Genomic DNA, 17,180 nt, shown 5'->3' with positions numbered 1-17,180 from the left:
ACTAACAAAGGTTTACTTGAATATTTGTTTACCCAACTAGTATACAAAGATTTAATTTCACATAAAGCAACAAGAGCTTAAATACTTCTAAGAATTGGTGTTCACCTTTTAAAATTAATATCAAGTTTTGGTACAAGCTTATGTAAATATTTCTTGTGTAAGTTATGTATTTATTACTTGCCACATGTTATTCTGGTAAAGCAGAGACTTCATTTCATTCAGTTTAAATTTAGATACTTCAAATTCCCTTGAGGTGAGATTCTCACTACTAAGGGTAAATGTGAGTTGCATAACATGAGTTGTTCATTCGTAAATATTTGTTGAAAAACCTACTCTGTACTTAGCCCTGTGCTAGTTGTTATTAATCAATTGTTCTTTCAAACCAATTATTGTTTTGAGCTTAGTATGATCTTTTGCTTTAATTATTGAATAAATTAAATACAGTATCGCTAAAATCAAAGTACTTTTTGAAAGCTCTTGATTATATATTAACATCTTGGAGAAACTATTATTTTCGCAGTTGTCAGCTGAACAAATAAAATACTAAACATTATCACATGCCAATCAAAACACAAATTAAAGTTAAACATATGGTAAGAAAGCTGTCTCGACTTGTTCAAGTTGGTTTAAGGGAACTGAGACTTTGAAATTGCTGGTTTGCTATAGTTCTTTAACAGTTTCTTAAAAATATTTCTTAATTTAAAGCACCAGTTTGATAAATAACCTGACCCAAACTAAATACTGTTATTTAAAACAAGGGACTGATGATATTAAGTAAATTTCATGGAGCAAAATTAAGATACTGAAAGTAAATGAAAGATCAATATAGCATTTACATATATGCCAACAGGGAGTTTAACAAACAAGAGAAATGAATATATAAAAATCAGGAAGCACAAAAATTAAGATTTTCATAGGGATGTGCACTTAACTGTCTACACTTGGCCTACTTGCACATGAAAATCAATTAACATTTTGGCAATTGATAATATAATGCAGATGGCAATGGATGACAACATCTTTGAGCTCAAACTGGTACCTTCTATTTTAACTTCTTATTTTTGTTTCTGAATGTTTGTTTTGGTCTTCTCATGCTGTTCTCAGGAGAGATTCTCAGAAAAAAGCCTTATGAATTATTGATTTATTGTATAAACGAGTTGTTCTAAGTCTGGCCTTCAGAGAAACGGTTTACTAATTGTCAGTTATGAGGGAATTTCAAATTCTGCGTATTTTGAGTACGAACTCCAGCTCCAAGGAGAAAGACAATAAAGACAGAGGCAAAAGAAAAACACTTTGGGGCTAAATGTTCAAATATGTCCTATAAAGAGTCAATAATAAACAATAAGATATATGTACTTTGAAAGAAATATGATATACAAATTATTATCAGAAAACTGACTTTTTTTGCATGATGAAGCCTTTTTTTCAACACCTAATTTCTTGGTATTTTTGTTTTAAAGGAGAGAGAAAAAAGTACACATAAATTAAACACATGTCAAGGAATGTACAATAGTAGCCCTCAAATCTCTTAAATCCTTAATCTTAATCCTTTATATTTCATAATGCTTTACAGTTTTCAAAGAGCTTTTGTATGATTTTTCATTTGATCCCTATTCGACAACTTTGTGAGGTAGGTACTTCTCCTCTATCTTCATTTATAAACAAGGGAACTGAGGCTCAGAGCAGTTTACTTGTTAAAGGTAAAAAACTGGCATATGGCAAAGCCAGGCCTCTCTAGAGTCTAGAACATTTTTCAAAGTATGATTCTTGCATTACCTGCATTAAGAATTACGTGTGATATTTTTAGAACTCAGGTTTTAAAGTCCTACCACCTTTGACTTACTGAATAAGAAACTTTAGGAGTGGGGCCCCAGATTCCACATTTTATAATGGAAAATAAAGTGGAGAACAATTGCATATCAGGTAATGATATATAAAAGCACAAAATTGAGTCCGCCTAGATATTCATGTGATATCATATGATGCCATCAGATCACTATCAGGGGGCAAGTTAGTTCAAAACAACCTGAAGTCTGGCTGCAGATTAGAATAAAACATAGAAAACTTAAAAAAAAAAAAAAAACCCTACAAATTCTCCTCTGAAAGAGAGGAAGGTGTTGGGCATCAGAGGTTCCCCAAGTGATTCTTGTCTAGTCAAGGCTGAGGACCACTTGTTTAAATACACTTTACTATAAAACACATCCACCATTTTCCAGAATTTTTCTTTCTCTTCTGATCAATTTCATGCCTAATAAAGTTCACGGTTTTATTGTAAATTATTTAAACATTACACAACAGAATGTCAAACATTTTTGAATTGATATTGGTAAGACTAAAAGATACTTCACAGCAAGACTAATCATGCTTCATTTAGTTACAATGGTTTCCAAATACCTCAAATTAATCACCACTTTGGACTTAAGTTATATATATTTCAACTGTAAGGAAAGAATGATCCAGAATCTGAAAATAAGAATGTGGGGGCAGAAAGCTGTAGTCTAGTGGCTCCTGGGCAATGCAAATGCACACAATCAACTCACTGTTAGGAGGGGCCTGGTGGCTTTGGCAAGATCACATCTCACTGTAGAAAAATACAACAATGAATGTAGAGAAAACATTTTGCCATTTTGTAATTGTGGTTCCCACAAAAAAAGCTTATAATGTGTGATGCTTATCTTATTACATGCCTCCACGGAACAGATCTGAACATGAAGTTCTCTATGAATCAATACTACTACATGGAAAAAGGTGGCTACAAATTAAACTTTTTCCACCATGCATATGGTTAAGTTATAAAAACACAGCCAGTAAAAGTAATATTTACAAAAGTAATAAAGACAGCACAATCACAGGGGAAAAAAGATCCATCTCTGTTTTTATTCCATTGCTAATCCTAATCCTGTGTGTCTCTGGATGAAGATTATTTTGATAGAATTTTAAAAGAGCCTTCAATAGACTATTCAGTTTCTTCTGTTGATCTTGTATCTTATTAGCTAAAATACCCTTGTTGATTTATCAAATTCTCCTACAGTTTAAAAACACAGTTCTTTTTCACTTAGTGGAAAGAAAACTACAAAGTCCAACTATTCATCTGAGAAATAAACCTTGCATAGAAAATTTCCTTAATTCTGAAATTTTGTTTTATTAATACAACTACCAGAATGTTATCTCACAACTAGTTGATATCATATGAAAGTTTGCTACAAAGCAGTCACCACACATTTAGGATTTTTCTAAATATAAAATAAGTAGGTTTATAAAAATGCTTACCAGACAAATAATCTCTTCATAACCTAGAAATAAGAATTATTTATGTGATGACATAATTATTAGCATTTTTGATGCCTTGATGTTCTAAGGTTGATGCAATATAAAAAGCAAAAATTTACTTTCCCAATGGACACAATCTGCACCTGACTGAAAGCATGGTAACGGTTGAGTTACAGCAATCAGTCATGCAAAGGCAAAGAATAAAATCTGCTTTTTAAACAGCACAAGTTCTCCGTCTTAGGACAATTTAAGCACTGGTTCCATCTTCTTCAATAACCCGATTCATGCTGGTACCATGTGTGATGTGAGTCATAGGATTACTACTGAGATCTCTGATGCTGCTATGCCGTGACTGTTCATTGAGCCGATGAGAACTACTGTGTCTGGAGTGATCGGTCAGTCGTGATGTGCTGCCATGAGGGAGCCTCTCTTCCATTCCTCTGTAACTGCAGGGCGTATACCTAACACAGAAGAGTTTATTTTGAAGTAGGTAAGACAACACACTAGAAAATAAAACTAAAAATCTCATGAAAACGTCTCATTAAGCAAAATGATTAGGAAACCAACCAGTGAAAAAGTAACCATCAATTTTTGATGATTTATAGTAATTTCAAAAAGTAGACATTCACACGGCTAACCTGAAAGGGTAAAAACCCATCTCATTAAATTCAGAATGAAGGTCTTACTCATTGCACAGGGACAGATATTAAGGTTAAACAGAGCTGGCTGATACAGAGCTATGCTAAGCATGGATACTTTGCTCATTCAAATGGGAGAGGAGGAACAATGATAGAAGCAACATGGCCTTGTCCCAGGGAGCCTATGAGGGTGGTTATAATCAGTAGTACAACAAAACAAATTTTATTGAAAGACTAGGGTTGGAAGAGGGAGCATATGAAATTAGAGGACAAATTAGTGTAACCTAAAAATAAAAAGGTGAATGAATTGGCAAGCAATGATGACGGTTATGTGCCGACAGCTTCTTTCCAGATAGCCCAGCTAACGGCTGAAGAGCTACCTGTAAATGTCTTAATTACTTTTCATTAGGGCTTGAGGCTGTGAACATCTATTTCATAGAAGCTACATTTACTTAAATATTCTAGTAACATCCTCTGAACATTTGTAGCTATATTCCAGACGAAGCAAATTCTCCCCTTACCCCTAGCCCAAGACCCAGCTTTTGAGTAGTACAATGTATAATGTATGCTAACTGAGCTACACTGCTTAGTGCAGGCAGGCAGTCTTCTCTCCATCACTGTGCTTATCTTGAAAGGCAACAGTGGGAACATCAAAGATAAGAAAACACACGCACACCTCTTAAAGTATTTAATTTAGTAAAACAAAGCCCAAAGAAAATGTAACTGCATATAATTTATAATTTTAATAGATACTAAATTTTACTTCAATACCTCTAAAATTAAAAAGGATTCAGCAGGACATTCCGTCTTAAAATAGTCAGCAAAAGAACGAATCCTGAGCAGCTGAAGATCTACTGGCTGTCAAAAATCATTCCTTTATCATTCCTTCATAATAATTACAAATTTCATAATTCAGTAAGAATCATTTATAAAATTTAAAGATTTTAAAGACTGATTCATACACTAGTGAGGTGATTTAGTTTTATAGAAGTGCTTATCAAATAAAGTTTTCATCAGATCACAGAGTTTAACAATTGAGAAGTCGTTTTATTTATTTTTATTTTTTAAAGATTTTATTTTTAAGTAATCTCTATATCCAACTCACAAGCTGGAGAGTCATATGTTCCATCTACTGAGCCAGGCAGGCACTCCAGAAGTCCTTTTAAAATGATAAAAAGAAAGCATGTCTTTTGCTTCCAGTTTGAATAAAGCAAAAAAGAAAATATGAAAATGAAACGATGCATTGCGGCAACTGAGTGGCTTAGTTGGTTGAGCATCCCACTCTTAATTTCAGCTCAGGTCATGGTCCCAGGGTCATGGGATCCAGCCCCTGTATTGGGCTCCGTGCTCAGTATGGAGCAGGCTTAAAATCCTCTCTTTCTCCCTCTGCCCCTCTCCTGCTCTCTCTCTCACTCAAAAAGAAAAAAAAAGAAAAAGAAAAAGAAAAAGAAAAAGGAAAAGAAAAGGAATGAAAAGATGAATTTCAAAAATTTAAAAAGCTTCTTATGCTAACAGGTAAAAAAGCATTTAATTCTTATCTATTAAAAGATATTTCACATTCAGGGCAAACAGTTTTAACTTTGATTTGCATGTTTGGGTAAACTAATTACATTGTTTACAAATGAAAATATTTCAGAATGAGCTTGTTATTCTAGTTAATAATTATTATTTGACATCATGATTATTGTCCTAAATCAAGTGAAAGATTATTTCCAAATGTAATTTGCCAGCTAACTGGAGATCTTTCACCTCTCAAAATGATTTCATAAGCATCTATTTCAAATGAATTGGCAAACAAAAAAAAGCAAAGTATGATGCAGTGCTTACTAAATGATATCAAAGTAGTTAAAAAATGAAAACCAACCATTATTTAAAAATATGAATTGAGTATTTTCTAAAATAAAACTAAATCTTTGAGTTTACCAAATAAGACTCAAAGAATACATTTTTCATAGAAAAAATTACCATACTGAGTTCTTTTGTCTATTTAAGTGAAATATAAGGCTATTCATGAAATTCTAGAATATGAACAACCTGCCCATGGATAATTAGGAATCAACTACACAGAAAAATAAATTTAATTATAGTGTTTAATCTCAATTGTATATATAGCAATTACCAAGTTTATTTATCTTTTGCCAGTCATTTAAAAAACTGTAACCATCTACTCTAATACACAATATAAAAATGTACATTAATTTTAATATAAACTTAGGCAAAATAATTTGGTTAATTTGCTGAAAAGATAATAAGGTATATTTCCAAAGTCAAAATGAGAGAAACTTAAAGATGATTTATTCTTTTTGGTTCTCTAAACTAGTTGCTACCATTTATATAAATAATTGAATTCATTTGGGTTTAACCAGTATCTCATTATTCATTCTCTAGCTTTCCCTTGTCACCCTCTCATGTCACCTACTTATCACCACATCATTCATTTCCAAACCTCAACCTACTTACTCCTCCACTTCCTTTTCTACCCATCCTCTAAGCCAACAATACTTATAATACACATAATAACAATTACTTATTCTTTGAAGTTGACATACATGTGTAGGTGTATTTACCTCAGGCTATTTTATTTCATGGAGCACTGAGATCAATAAGTATCCATCAAGGAGTCTACACTAGAGTGAATATGGAGAAGCAGGTAGGTGTGTGTGTGTGTGTGATCTCATAGTCAAGATACCATGAGATGATGAGAAAGTGATGGCCAAAAGATAGTGTTAACATGTAAACTTAAAAACTGACAGTTAAGAAAGAAATCTCTACGAGATGATTTTTGTAATTATGAAAACCCCTATTTAGACTTTTAGGTTCAAGATGGCCTTGGACTCTTTCAGATCTGCTATTTTAAAGTTTTTACTTATTTATTTTTGAGAGAGAGAGAGAGCACAAGTGGGGGAAAGGCAGAGAGTGAGGGGGTCAGAGGATCTGAAGTAGGCTCTGGGTGGACAGCAGAGGGCCTGACGTGGGGCTCGAACCCACGAACTGTGAGATCATGACCTGAGCTGAAGGCAGACGCTTAACCGACTGAGCCACAAAGGCTCCCCCAGATCTGCTATTAAGTTCTGGCTATGGCAGAGGGCCTTGCAGTATGAATATTCATGTACCACACACAACACCCTTAGTAGACTGTTGTTTTAGTTTTGGGCCCTGAATTCCTGGGAAATGTGACCCTTCGCTTCCCTTCCTTTCCCTCCCTCCCTCATTCATTCATTCATTCACTCATTCACTCATTCATTCAAAGTAATCTTTACCGCGGGGCTCAAACTCATGATACTGAGCTCAGCATGCTCCACTGACGAAGCCAGCCAGGTGCCCCTAAATGCCCACATTCATTCATTCATTCACTCTTTTTCTTTCTTTCTTTCTTTCTTTCTTTCTTTCTTTCTTTCTTTCTTTCTTTCTTTCTGTTTTTTAAAAAAATTTTTAAGTGTTTGTTTATTTTTGAGAAAGAGAGACACAGAGCAGGGGAGGGGCAGAGAGAGAGGGAGACACAGAATCCGAAGCAGGCTCCAAGCACTGAGCTGTCAGCACAGAGCTAGTCATGGGGCTCAAACTCACAAACAGTGAGATTATGACCTGAGCTGAAGTCGGATGCTTAACTGACTGAGCCACCCAGGTGCCCCGCCTACATTATTTCTAAAGTCATCTATTCAACAGATTTATCTCTCTCTCTAGATAGATAGATAGACAGATACAGGAAGATAGATATAGAAGATAGAAATATATGCCTAGAACTGTGCTAGGTACTGTGGGGAAATACAGAGATGTCTGTCATCTAGTTCTCATTCTCTAGAAGTTACACATTTAGCTGAGGAAAGACTGCTGTATGGAAAATAGGTCATACCATAAAAATGATTAAAAAGCAATTAACTGCCATGGACATGGGAATTAAGCAGGCCTTAAAGGATGGGTATGATTTTGATTAAGCACAGAGGTAGGAAAGGCCATTACAGGAAGTCATAATCTATCCTCTGGTTCTCATGACAGTATACTTTTATAGATTCTTTCATATGCCAATAAGCTCTTTCTTTGATTCACATCTTGGCTATTCTTCTTGTATTATTATTACTGTAAGTATTTATTAAGGTCTTGTTCTTGGTCTGTTCTTTTTTTTTTTTGGTTATGTTTCAAGTAATTCTATCTCACAATTTTAATTATCAACTACCCTTTTTTTTCTTTTTAATTTAAATTCAAGTTAGTTAACATACAGTGTAGTATTGGCTTCAGGAGTAGAACCCAATGATTCATCATTTACATATAACACCCAGTGCTCATCCCAACAAGTGTCTTCCTTAATGCCCATCACCTATCTAGCCCATTCATTCCCCCACTCACCTCCCCTTCAGCAATCTTCAGTTTGTTCTCTGTGGTTGAGTCTCCTATGGCTTGCCTCCCTCTCTGTTTTTATCTTATTTTTGCTTCCCTTCCCCTGTGTTCATCTGTTTTCTTTCTTAAATTCCACATATGAGTGAAATCATATGGTATTTGTCTTTCTCTGACTTATTTCGCTTAGCATAATATATTCTGGTTCCATTCACGATGTTGCAAATGGCAAGATTTCATTCTTTTTGATGGCCACGTAATATTCCAGTGTATATACATACCACATCTTTATCCATTCATTAGTTGATAGACATTTGGGCTCTTTCCATAATTTGGCTATTGTTGATAGTGCTGCTATAAACATTGGTATGCATGTGTCCCTTCCAATCAGCACTTCAAATTGTTTTTTATTTTTAAACTTTTTTTAAAAGTTACCTATTAATTTTGAGAGAGACAGAGACAGTGCCAGTGAGGGAGGGGCAGAGAGAGGAGAGAGAGAATTCCATGCAGGCTCTGCACTGTGAGCACAGAGCCTGATGTGGGGCTCAAACTCATGAAACTGTGAGTGACCTGAGCCGAAACCAAGAGTCAGATGCTTAACTGACTGAGCCACCCAGGTGCCCCAAATTAGCAATTTTGTATCCTTTGGATAAATATCTGGTAGCACAATTGCTGGGTCGAAGGGTACTTCTATTTTTAATTTTTTGACAAAAAGAAGTAAAAAGGATACAAATTGGCATAGAAGAAGTCAAATTTTCCCTATTCACATATAACATGACACACTCTACGTGGAAAATCCAAGACTCCACCAAAAAACTGCTAGAACTGATATGTGAATTCAGCAAAGTCAGAGGATAGAAAATCAATGTACAGAAATCAGTTGCATTTCTATACACCAATAATTAAGCAACAGAAAGAAAAATCAAGGAATCAATCCCATTTACAATTGCACCAAAACCCCTAAGATACCTAGGAATAAAGCTAACCAGAGGTAAAAGATCTGTACGCTGAAAACTATAGAAAGCTTATGAAAGAAATCAAAGACGACACAAAGAGATGGAAAAACATTCTATTCTCATGGATTAGAAAAACAAATATTGTTAAAATGTCAACTACCTTAATGATTATAAATGTCCTTACCTAAGTTCCAGTTCCATTCAGATTAGAAAGACTGAATACCCTATATTTATTTGCCTTCAGAAATTCTCTACTCAGTATCAACTTATTTGTTATTACCATTCATTCACCTTCCATATTTCCTCTAATGTTCTATAATGTCAATTGTCTCTAACAATCACTGTTTTAATTATATGTTGGCTTACACTGTTATGTAATTGGCTCCTAGGTATATGTCTTCTCTTTTTTATAAGATTATGCTCCTAGAATGCAGAAATTAGCTTTCTTCTATATATCCCTTTACACACAGAATGCCACATGCATAGGAGGTGTGTTATAAATAATTGTTCATTCCTTATTGAAAAGGATGAGGCTAATAATGTCCAATGTCAAATAATACTGATAGTTCATAGAGGGTAATGTTGACAAAACATATTCTAAAAGACTCTCAGATCCCCTCCCTCCTTATGAGTATCTTAAGATAGGACCCATAAATTACTGCAGAAACTTCTCAACTGCAATTACTTACAATCTCCTCTTCTCCGATGCTGTTGCCAAAGTAATCTTTCTTAAACACAAATCTGATTTTATTATCCCCAGGCTCCAAATCCAACTATTAAAGAATAGTTTCTTATTGCTGTCAGGAAAAAAATCCAAGTTTCTCAGCATGTTTCATCTGCCCAAGTGTACAAACTATGCTCTAGCCATACTCTGGTACCTAACTGCCTGCTTGACCTCCTTGCCTCCACATATGCTATTTTCCTGTCTTTAATTTCAACTGCCTCCTCTGCATCCTATTCCAAGTAGAAATGCTATCTTGTTTGTGGGGTTTTCTCTGACTTTCTATAATAAGTTAAATGTTTTTCTTCTCTGAGATTTCAAAGCATTTTGTATATGATTTTATTATACCCATTAAAGTGTATTATAACCGATTGTTTACTCTTCTGTCTTCCATCTGTATGTCCTTAACACTTAGAAGAGCACTTCTCTCATACGAGTGTTGAACGCAAGGAAAAAAGCAAAGAAGTGAAAGGATCTTTGAATGTGGTTAAAACAGGTCATTGGTGATGTTAGAAAGTACAGTTTAAGTGGGTAAGAAGAAAAAAAAAGACTGGATATATATGAAATGAAATATTCAAAATATTCATTTAAAAAATTTGGCAGGAAAAGAAAAAAGAAATGGATAAAAGATAGAAAAAATATCACAAAGACACTGCTATTTTTTTTTAAACACAGAGTAGCAGACCAAGTTAAAAGGCAAAAGAAAGCAAGTTGAAAGAAAAAACCAGAGGTTTAAAAGAGTACATATAAGAATCATGACCTATGCTCAGAGGACAGAGAAGACTGGGAGAAAGGCTAGAATGAGATTGAAGGATATAAGACAGTTGTATAAACAGGTATTTTATTTATTTATTAAAAAAAATTTTTTTTGAATGTAAAAAAGTTTTAAAAGTTTGTTTATTTATTTAGAACACAAGCAGGGGAGGGGCAGAGAAAGATAATTTCAAGCAGGCCCCGAGCTGTCAGCACAGAGCTCAATGCAGGGCTTGAACCACAAACCACAAAATGAACCATCTGAGCTGAAATCAAGAGTCAGATGATTAACCAACTGAGCCACCCAGGGGCTTAAACTGTCTTAAAGTGAGCATAGCCTGCTTTCCATTTCAGGCATTAGAATTTTCATTCTTTCAGTTTCCTAAACTAGAAATCTTAAAAACAAAAAAAACAAAACCAAATAAACAAAAGATCTTTTGGCACATTTCTTCTATCCAGCTGTTATTAATGTGTAATCAACTACTATCATTTCTTCTTTCTACATATTTTTCAAATCAGCTCTTCCTCTCTTCCCACTGCAACTACTCTCCTAATATAAGCCTTCATCAACTCCCAACCGAATTATTGCAAAGCTCCTAAGAAGTTTCTTTTTTTTTTAATTTGTGTTGTTTTAAATGTTTATGTATTTTTGAGAGAGAGAGAGAGAGAGAGAGAGAGAGAGAGAGAACGAACACATGCATGAGTGGGGCAGGTGCACAGAGAGAGGGAGCAGAAGATCCAAAGCCAGTTATGTGCTGAGAGCGGAGATCCCAATGCAGGGCTCAAACTCACAAACCATGAGATCATGATCTGAGTCCAAGTCGGAGCTTAACCAACTGAGCCACCCAGGCCCCAAGTCCTAAGAAGTTTCTAATTCTGGTGTCTCCATCATCTAATTTGAAAAAACACATCCAGCCTTCTCTCAAAGATTCTCTGTGAAGCTATCTGACCCTGTCCCCGACCAGATTCACTCCCTCCTCCATGCCACTACTGCTCCTACAAAATGGGTTGGCAAACTGGCTCAGTGGCCAACTCTGGCTCTTCCTATTTCTATAAATAAAGCTTAATTGAAAAACAAATAAATAAAAAGGAAAAGCTGTTTCCATTTGACTGTACACATTTTCTATGGCTACTTTCATGCTACAACAGAAATGAATAGCTGCAACAGAGACCGTGTGCTCAACCCACAAAGCCTAAAATATGTACTAAGTGGCTTTTTATAGAAAAAGTTTGCCAAGTTCTGTACTCTGCCATCATACTTATATTTTACTTTACTTGTTCATTTACAGTAACAGAAGTTGATATCAGGTATCTACTGAGATAAGCACTGTTCCAAGCAATTACCCATATTATCTCATTTACTCTTTACAACATTCCTAAAGGGGCAGATATTTCTATTTCCATTGTACAAATGAGGAAACCGAGCATTTTCATTCCAGACCTCATGTTTTTAACTACAGCACTAATACTGACTACACTATCTTTCTTGAGCTTATTAAGAACAAAGATTATACCTAAATCATCTTATTCCCAGAGTCTAGCATAGTGTTTAACATAGTATGCATTCTGTAATTGCTTGCTAAATATATCTTACTAAAATATCCACTTTCACCCTGACCTTCTCCCTGCTCAAAACCCTTCAATGCCTCCATTATTTGTTTACTGCATCAGGTCTAAATTCTAAACTCCTCTGAGCGGCTTTAAGTCTGATGGACACAATCCAGGGCAACCATACCTAGCAAAGTTTAAAAGCTTAATAATGTCCAACTTCTAGGAATTTTATGGTTTCAGGTCTCACATTAGGTCTTTCACCCATTTTGAATTTATTTTTGTGTATGGTGTAAGAAAGTGGTCCAGTTTCATTCTTTTGCCTATTACAAAAAGTCCAGTTTTCCCAACACCATTTGTTGAAGAGACTGTCTGTTCTCCATTGTATATTCTTACCTCCTTTGTCATAGATTAATTGACCACATATGTGTGGGTTTATTTTTGGACTATCGATGTGTCTATTTTCGTCCTAGTATCGTCTTGTTTTGATTACTACAGTTTTATAGTATATTGTGAAATCTGGGATTATGCTACCTACAACTTTGTTCTTCCTTCTCAAGACTGCTTTGGTTATTCAGAACTTTTGTGGTTCCACTCAAATTTTAGGATTATTTGATCTAGTTCTGTGAAAACTACTGTTGGTATTTTAACAAAGATTGCATTAAATCTGTAGATTGTTTTGGGTAGTATGGACATTTTAATAATATTGGTTCTTCCAAAACTTAATCATGGAATATTTTTCCATTTGTTATGTCCTCTTTAATTTATTTCATCAATGTTATATAGTTTTCAGAATATAGGTCTTTTGCCTCTTTGATTTATTCTTAGGTATTTAATTATTTTTGGTGCAGTTGTAAATGCGATTGTTTTTTGAATTTCTCTTTCTGCTACTTCATTATTAATGTAAAGAAATGCAACAGATTTCTGTATATTAATTTTCTATCCTGTGACTTTACTGAATTCATGTATCAGTTCTTACAGTTTTCTGGTGGAGTCTTTAGGGTTTTCTCTATATACCATCATGTCATCTGCACATAGTGTTAAGTTTTATTCTTCAGTACCAATTTGGATGTTTTGAACATAGGCCAGAGAAACATTTTTCTAGATCTGTCTCCTCAGGCAAGGGAAACAAAAGCAAAATTAAACTATTGGGACTACACCAAAATAAAAAGCTTTTGCACAGTGAAGGAAACTGTCAATAAGCAACAAGGCAACCTACTGAGTGGGAGAAGATATTTGCAAATGATATATCCAATAAGGAGTTAGTATCTAAAATATATCAAGAACTTACACAAGTCAATACCAGAAAAACAAATAATCCAATTAAAAAATGAACGGAGGACCTGATTAGACATTTTCCCAAAGAAGATACATAGATGGCCAACAGACATATGAAAAGATGCTCAACATCACTAATCATCAGGGAAATACAAATCAAAACCATGAGATATCACTACATGCCTGTCAGAATGACTAAAATAAAAAAGGCACAAGATAACAAATGTTGGTGCAGATGTAGAGAAAAAGGAACCTTAGTGCATTATTGGTGGGAATGCAAACTGGTGCAGCTACTGTGGAAAACGGTATGGAGGTTCCCCACAAAATGTAAAATAGAATTACTATATGATCCAGTAATCCCACTAGTGGGTATTTACCAAAAGAAAATGAAAACACGAGTTTGAAAAGATACATGCACCCTTATGTTTACTGCAGCGTTATTTACAATAGTTAAGATACGGAAGCAACCCAAATGTCCACCCATATATGAATGGATAAATAAGATGTGGTATATAGGGGCGCCTGGGTGGCTCAGTCGGTTAAGTGTCTGACTTTGGTTCAGGTCATGATCTCATGGTTCATGGGTTCAATGCCCAAGTCGGACTCTGTGCTGACAGCGCCAAGCCTGGAGCATGCTTCGGATTCTGTTGTCTCCCCCTCTTTCTCTCAGTCCCTTCCCTGCTCATGCTCCATCTCTCTCTCTCTCTCAAAAATGAATAAACTTAAAAAAAAATTAAAAAAAAATAAAAAAGAAGATGTGGTATATATAAAAAAGGGAATACGGGCACCTGGGTGGCTCAGTTGGTTAAGCATCCAACTCTTGATATTGGCTCAGGTCATGATCTCATTTGTGGGATCAAGCCCCATGTCAGTCTCCATGCAGAGTGTAGAGCCTGCTTGGGATTCATTTTCTCTCTCTCTCTCTCTCTCCTCCCGCTCAACCTTCCTCTCTCTCTCTCAAAATAAATAAATAAACTTTAAAAAATAAAAGGGGGTAACATTACTCTCAGCCATAAAAAAGATCTTGCCATCGGTGACAACATGGATAAACCTAGAGGGTATAATGCTAAGTAAAATAAGTCAGACAGAAAAAGACAAATACCATATGATTTCACTCACATTACATTTGGAATTTAAGAAGCAAAATAAATGAACAAAGAAAAAAGAGACAAAAAAAGATTCTTAAATTCTTTAAGATGGGTGAAACAGACTAAGACTATAGTTTTTATGATGAGCACTGAATAATGTATAGAACTGTTGAATCATTATATTGCACACCTGAAAGTAACATAACACTATATGTTAATTATACTTCAATTAAAATTTTTTTAAAAAAATACAAATGATGTCCAACTTCTATTTCAGATTTGGCTACTCTTCATTCTTAAGTTGTGTGACTAATTCAACTTATGAAATAAACTAAGCTTCCAATAAAACTCACCTGCCATCACGGGATCTGTGGAGACTGCCGTGGTAGCTGCTTACTTTGCTGTGGACACTCCCTGCTTTGCTTCTCTGATCATCCACCATAGCAAGCTGGGTTGAAGAAGCATGTGTGGATGTTCCTTGAGTGGAAGTTCCCCTTGATTTTCTTATAATAGGAGTATTTGGATCCCTCAGGAGAGACTGAGCAAAATCAGGTTCCTGTAGTACCTGTCGGCTCTCATTCACTATCCTAGAAAACAAAATACTAAGTTTAAGATACAGACTACCATTCCCATAGACCAATAAACAACACTTTGGTGACATACTGACATTATTCTTGAAATTAATTGCTCTTCAAATAATGTCTTTAGCAGAGATATAAGGTAACATCGTTGACAGAGGAAAGAATACAACAAAAATCCCTATCAATCTGTACTCTAAAGTGGTATGATGGAAAGAAGCCTGAATCAAAATAAGGAAATCAGGATTTTAGTTCAATAAATACACGATCTTAAGCAAGTCATTATTCCCTTTCTTTCATTTTCGTCATCTATGAAATGAAGCTATACAATTTTATCATTTCTAAAAGGTTCCTTTCAATTAAAGAAGTTTATAATTCTAGGAGTGCCTGGGTGGCTCAGTCAGTTAAGTGTCCAACTCTTGATGTCAGCTCAGGTTATGATCTCACAGTTTGTGAGGCAGAGGAGCACAGAGCCTGCTTGGGATTCATTCTCTCTCTCTCTCTCTCTCTCTCTCTCTCTCTCTCTCTTTCTCAAAATAAATAAATAAGTAAACTAAAAAAAAAAAGAAATTTATGATTCTCAATCACACTGAAATATTATAAAAGATTTTATAATAAAGTAGAGAAATTTGTTCTTGCATGGTTTATGGATGTATCAGAGGCCTCACTGTAACACAAATATTTTTTGAACTTGTAAGTTACAACAGTTGTTTTTAGGCTACAAGTTGGTTTTATGGTAAAGCAGTTGTTCAGTGCTAGATTAAACATGATTGGTCATAATTAAAACAAAACATATGAAAAATTAAGTGAACATAAAATTAACTACCGGATATATTAAAGCCTCAAGGAAAAAAAATTTAAGGAGATGAATTACTGTCAAGAGCAAAAGTTTTTAACTGCTATGAAAAGGTTAAAAACATTTATTTATAATGATAAACAAAGTAGTAATTAAACTGATAAGAAGAGCCAGTGAAATAGTTGCAAAGATCAGTGTCAGTTTATGTAAACAAGCAACTATGAGAATCAGACGTTTAAATTAAAATTAGATAAACAATTTCATGAAAAAAACAAAACTCTAACATATAAAGACTGGATCATACATTAACAAAGTGCATATATTCTAGGGGCGCCTGGGTGGCTCAGTCAGTTAAGCGTATGACTTCAACTCAGGTCATGATCTCGTAGTTCATGGGTTTGAGCTGTGGGGCTCGAGCCATGGGTTCATGTGGGGCTCTGTGCTGACAGCTCAGAGCCTGGGGCCTGATTCGGATTCTGTGTGTCCCCCTATGTCTCCCCCATCCCTTGCTCATGCTCGGTCTCTCTCTCTCTCAAAATAAAAATGAATAAAATTTAAAAAAATGAATAAAATGAATGAATAAAAATTTTTTTTAAAAGAGTACATATATTCTAAGTTTTCAGATTACAAAAGGATTGTTGTTACTGTTACTGTTTTAGCAGTGAGGTAAAAGGGCTAAAGGAAGGCAAATATCTGTTGAGTACCCACACTGTGCCAGGTATTTTACATACACTCTCCTTTGATCCTTCTTAATAATGTTTTTATTTTATTATGGAGATCAATGTCCTAAGAGGGTATCTCTAAGAGAGTATGAGTTATCTGTTATGAATAGGTATCTATTAAGAATAAATACTGTGATCTCTATTTTATAGATGAAAAATCTGAGGTTCCAAAGGATTAGAGAACTTCCAAAAGTCACGCAATAAAACCAACAGTCGAGGATCAAACTTAATGATAAAACATAACATACGTGTGTGTGTGTGTGTGTGTGTGTGTGTGTGTGTGTGTGTGAGAGAGAGAGAGAGAGAGAGAGAGAGAGAGAGAGAGAGAGAGAGACAGACACACACACACTGGAAACAAAGTGTCAAAAACTGGACAGAAGAAAGAACAAGTCAAAGATAGCTGAAAAAAACAAACAGTATTTGCTTCTCCTTCATCAGAGGCCCTACTCATATATTCATAAATCCCAAGTCAGTCTTGATTGCTGACTTTATTTTCTAAA

The 17,180-nt window shown here is 34.9% G+C and overlaps 1 protein-coding gene across 4 annotated transcripts in view; it reads right to left on the bottom strand.

The window, feature by feature from the left end:
* Positions 1–1,524: 1,524 nt before the first annotated feature.
* FZD3 (frizzled class receptor 3) overlaps positions 1,525–17,180 on the bottom strand; it is a 95,875-nt gene continuing 80,219 nt past the window's right edge. For 3 of the 4 annotated variants that reach the window (XM_042983534.1, XM_042983536.1, XM_042983535.1), the window contains 2 exons: positions 14,938–15,171; positions 2,859–3,731 (listed from right to left, as the gene is read on the bottom strand). In XM_042983534.1, coding sequence (XP_042839468.1) covers positions 3,518–3,731; positions 14,938–15,171 — 448 coding nt within the window. In that variant the 3' untranslated portion in view covers positions 2,859–3,517. Of the gene's footprint in view, positions 2,582–2,858; positions 3,732–14,937; positions 15,172–17,180 lie in introns of those variants that run through there. The other variant, XR_006216663.1, reaches the window with a different exon arrangement.

The sequence above is a fragment of the Panthera tigris genome, chromosome B1, assembly GCF_018350195.1.
Source record: "Panthera tigris isolate Pti1 chromosome B1, P.tigris_Pti1_mat1.1, whole genome shotgun sequence".
NCBI classification, from domain to species: Eukaryota; Metazoa; Chordata; class Mammalia; order Carnivora; family Felidae; genus Panthera; species Panthera tigris.
The sequence above is the reverse complement of the archived record's forward strand: the minus strand, read 5'-3'. Positions and strand labels throughout refer to the sequence as shown.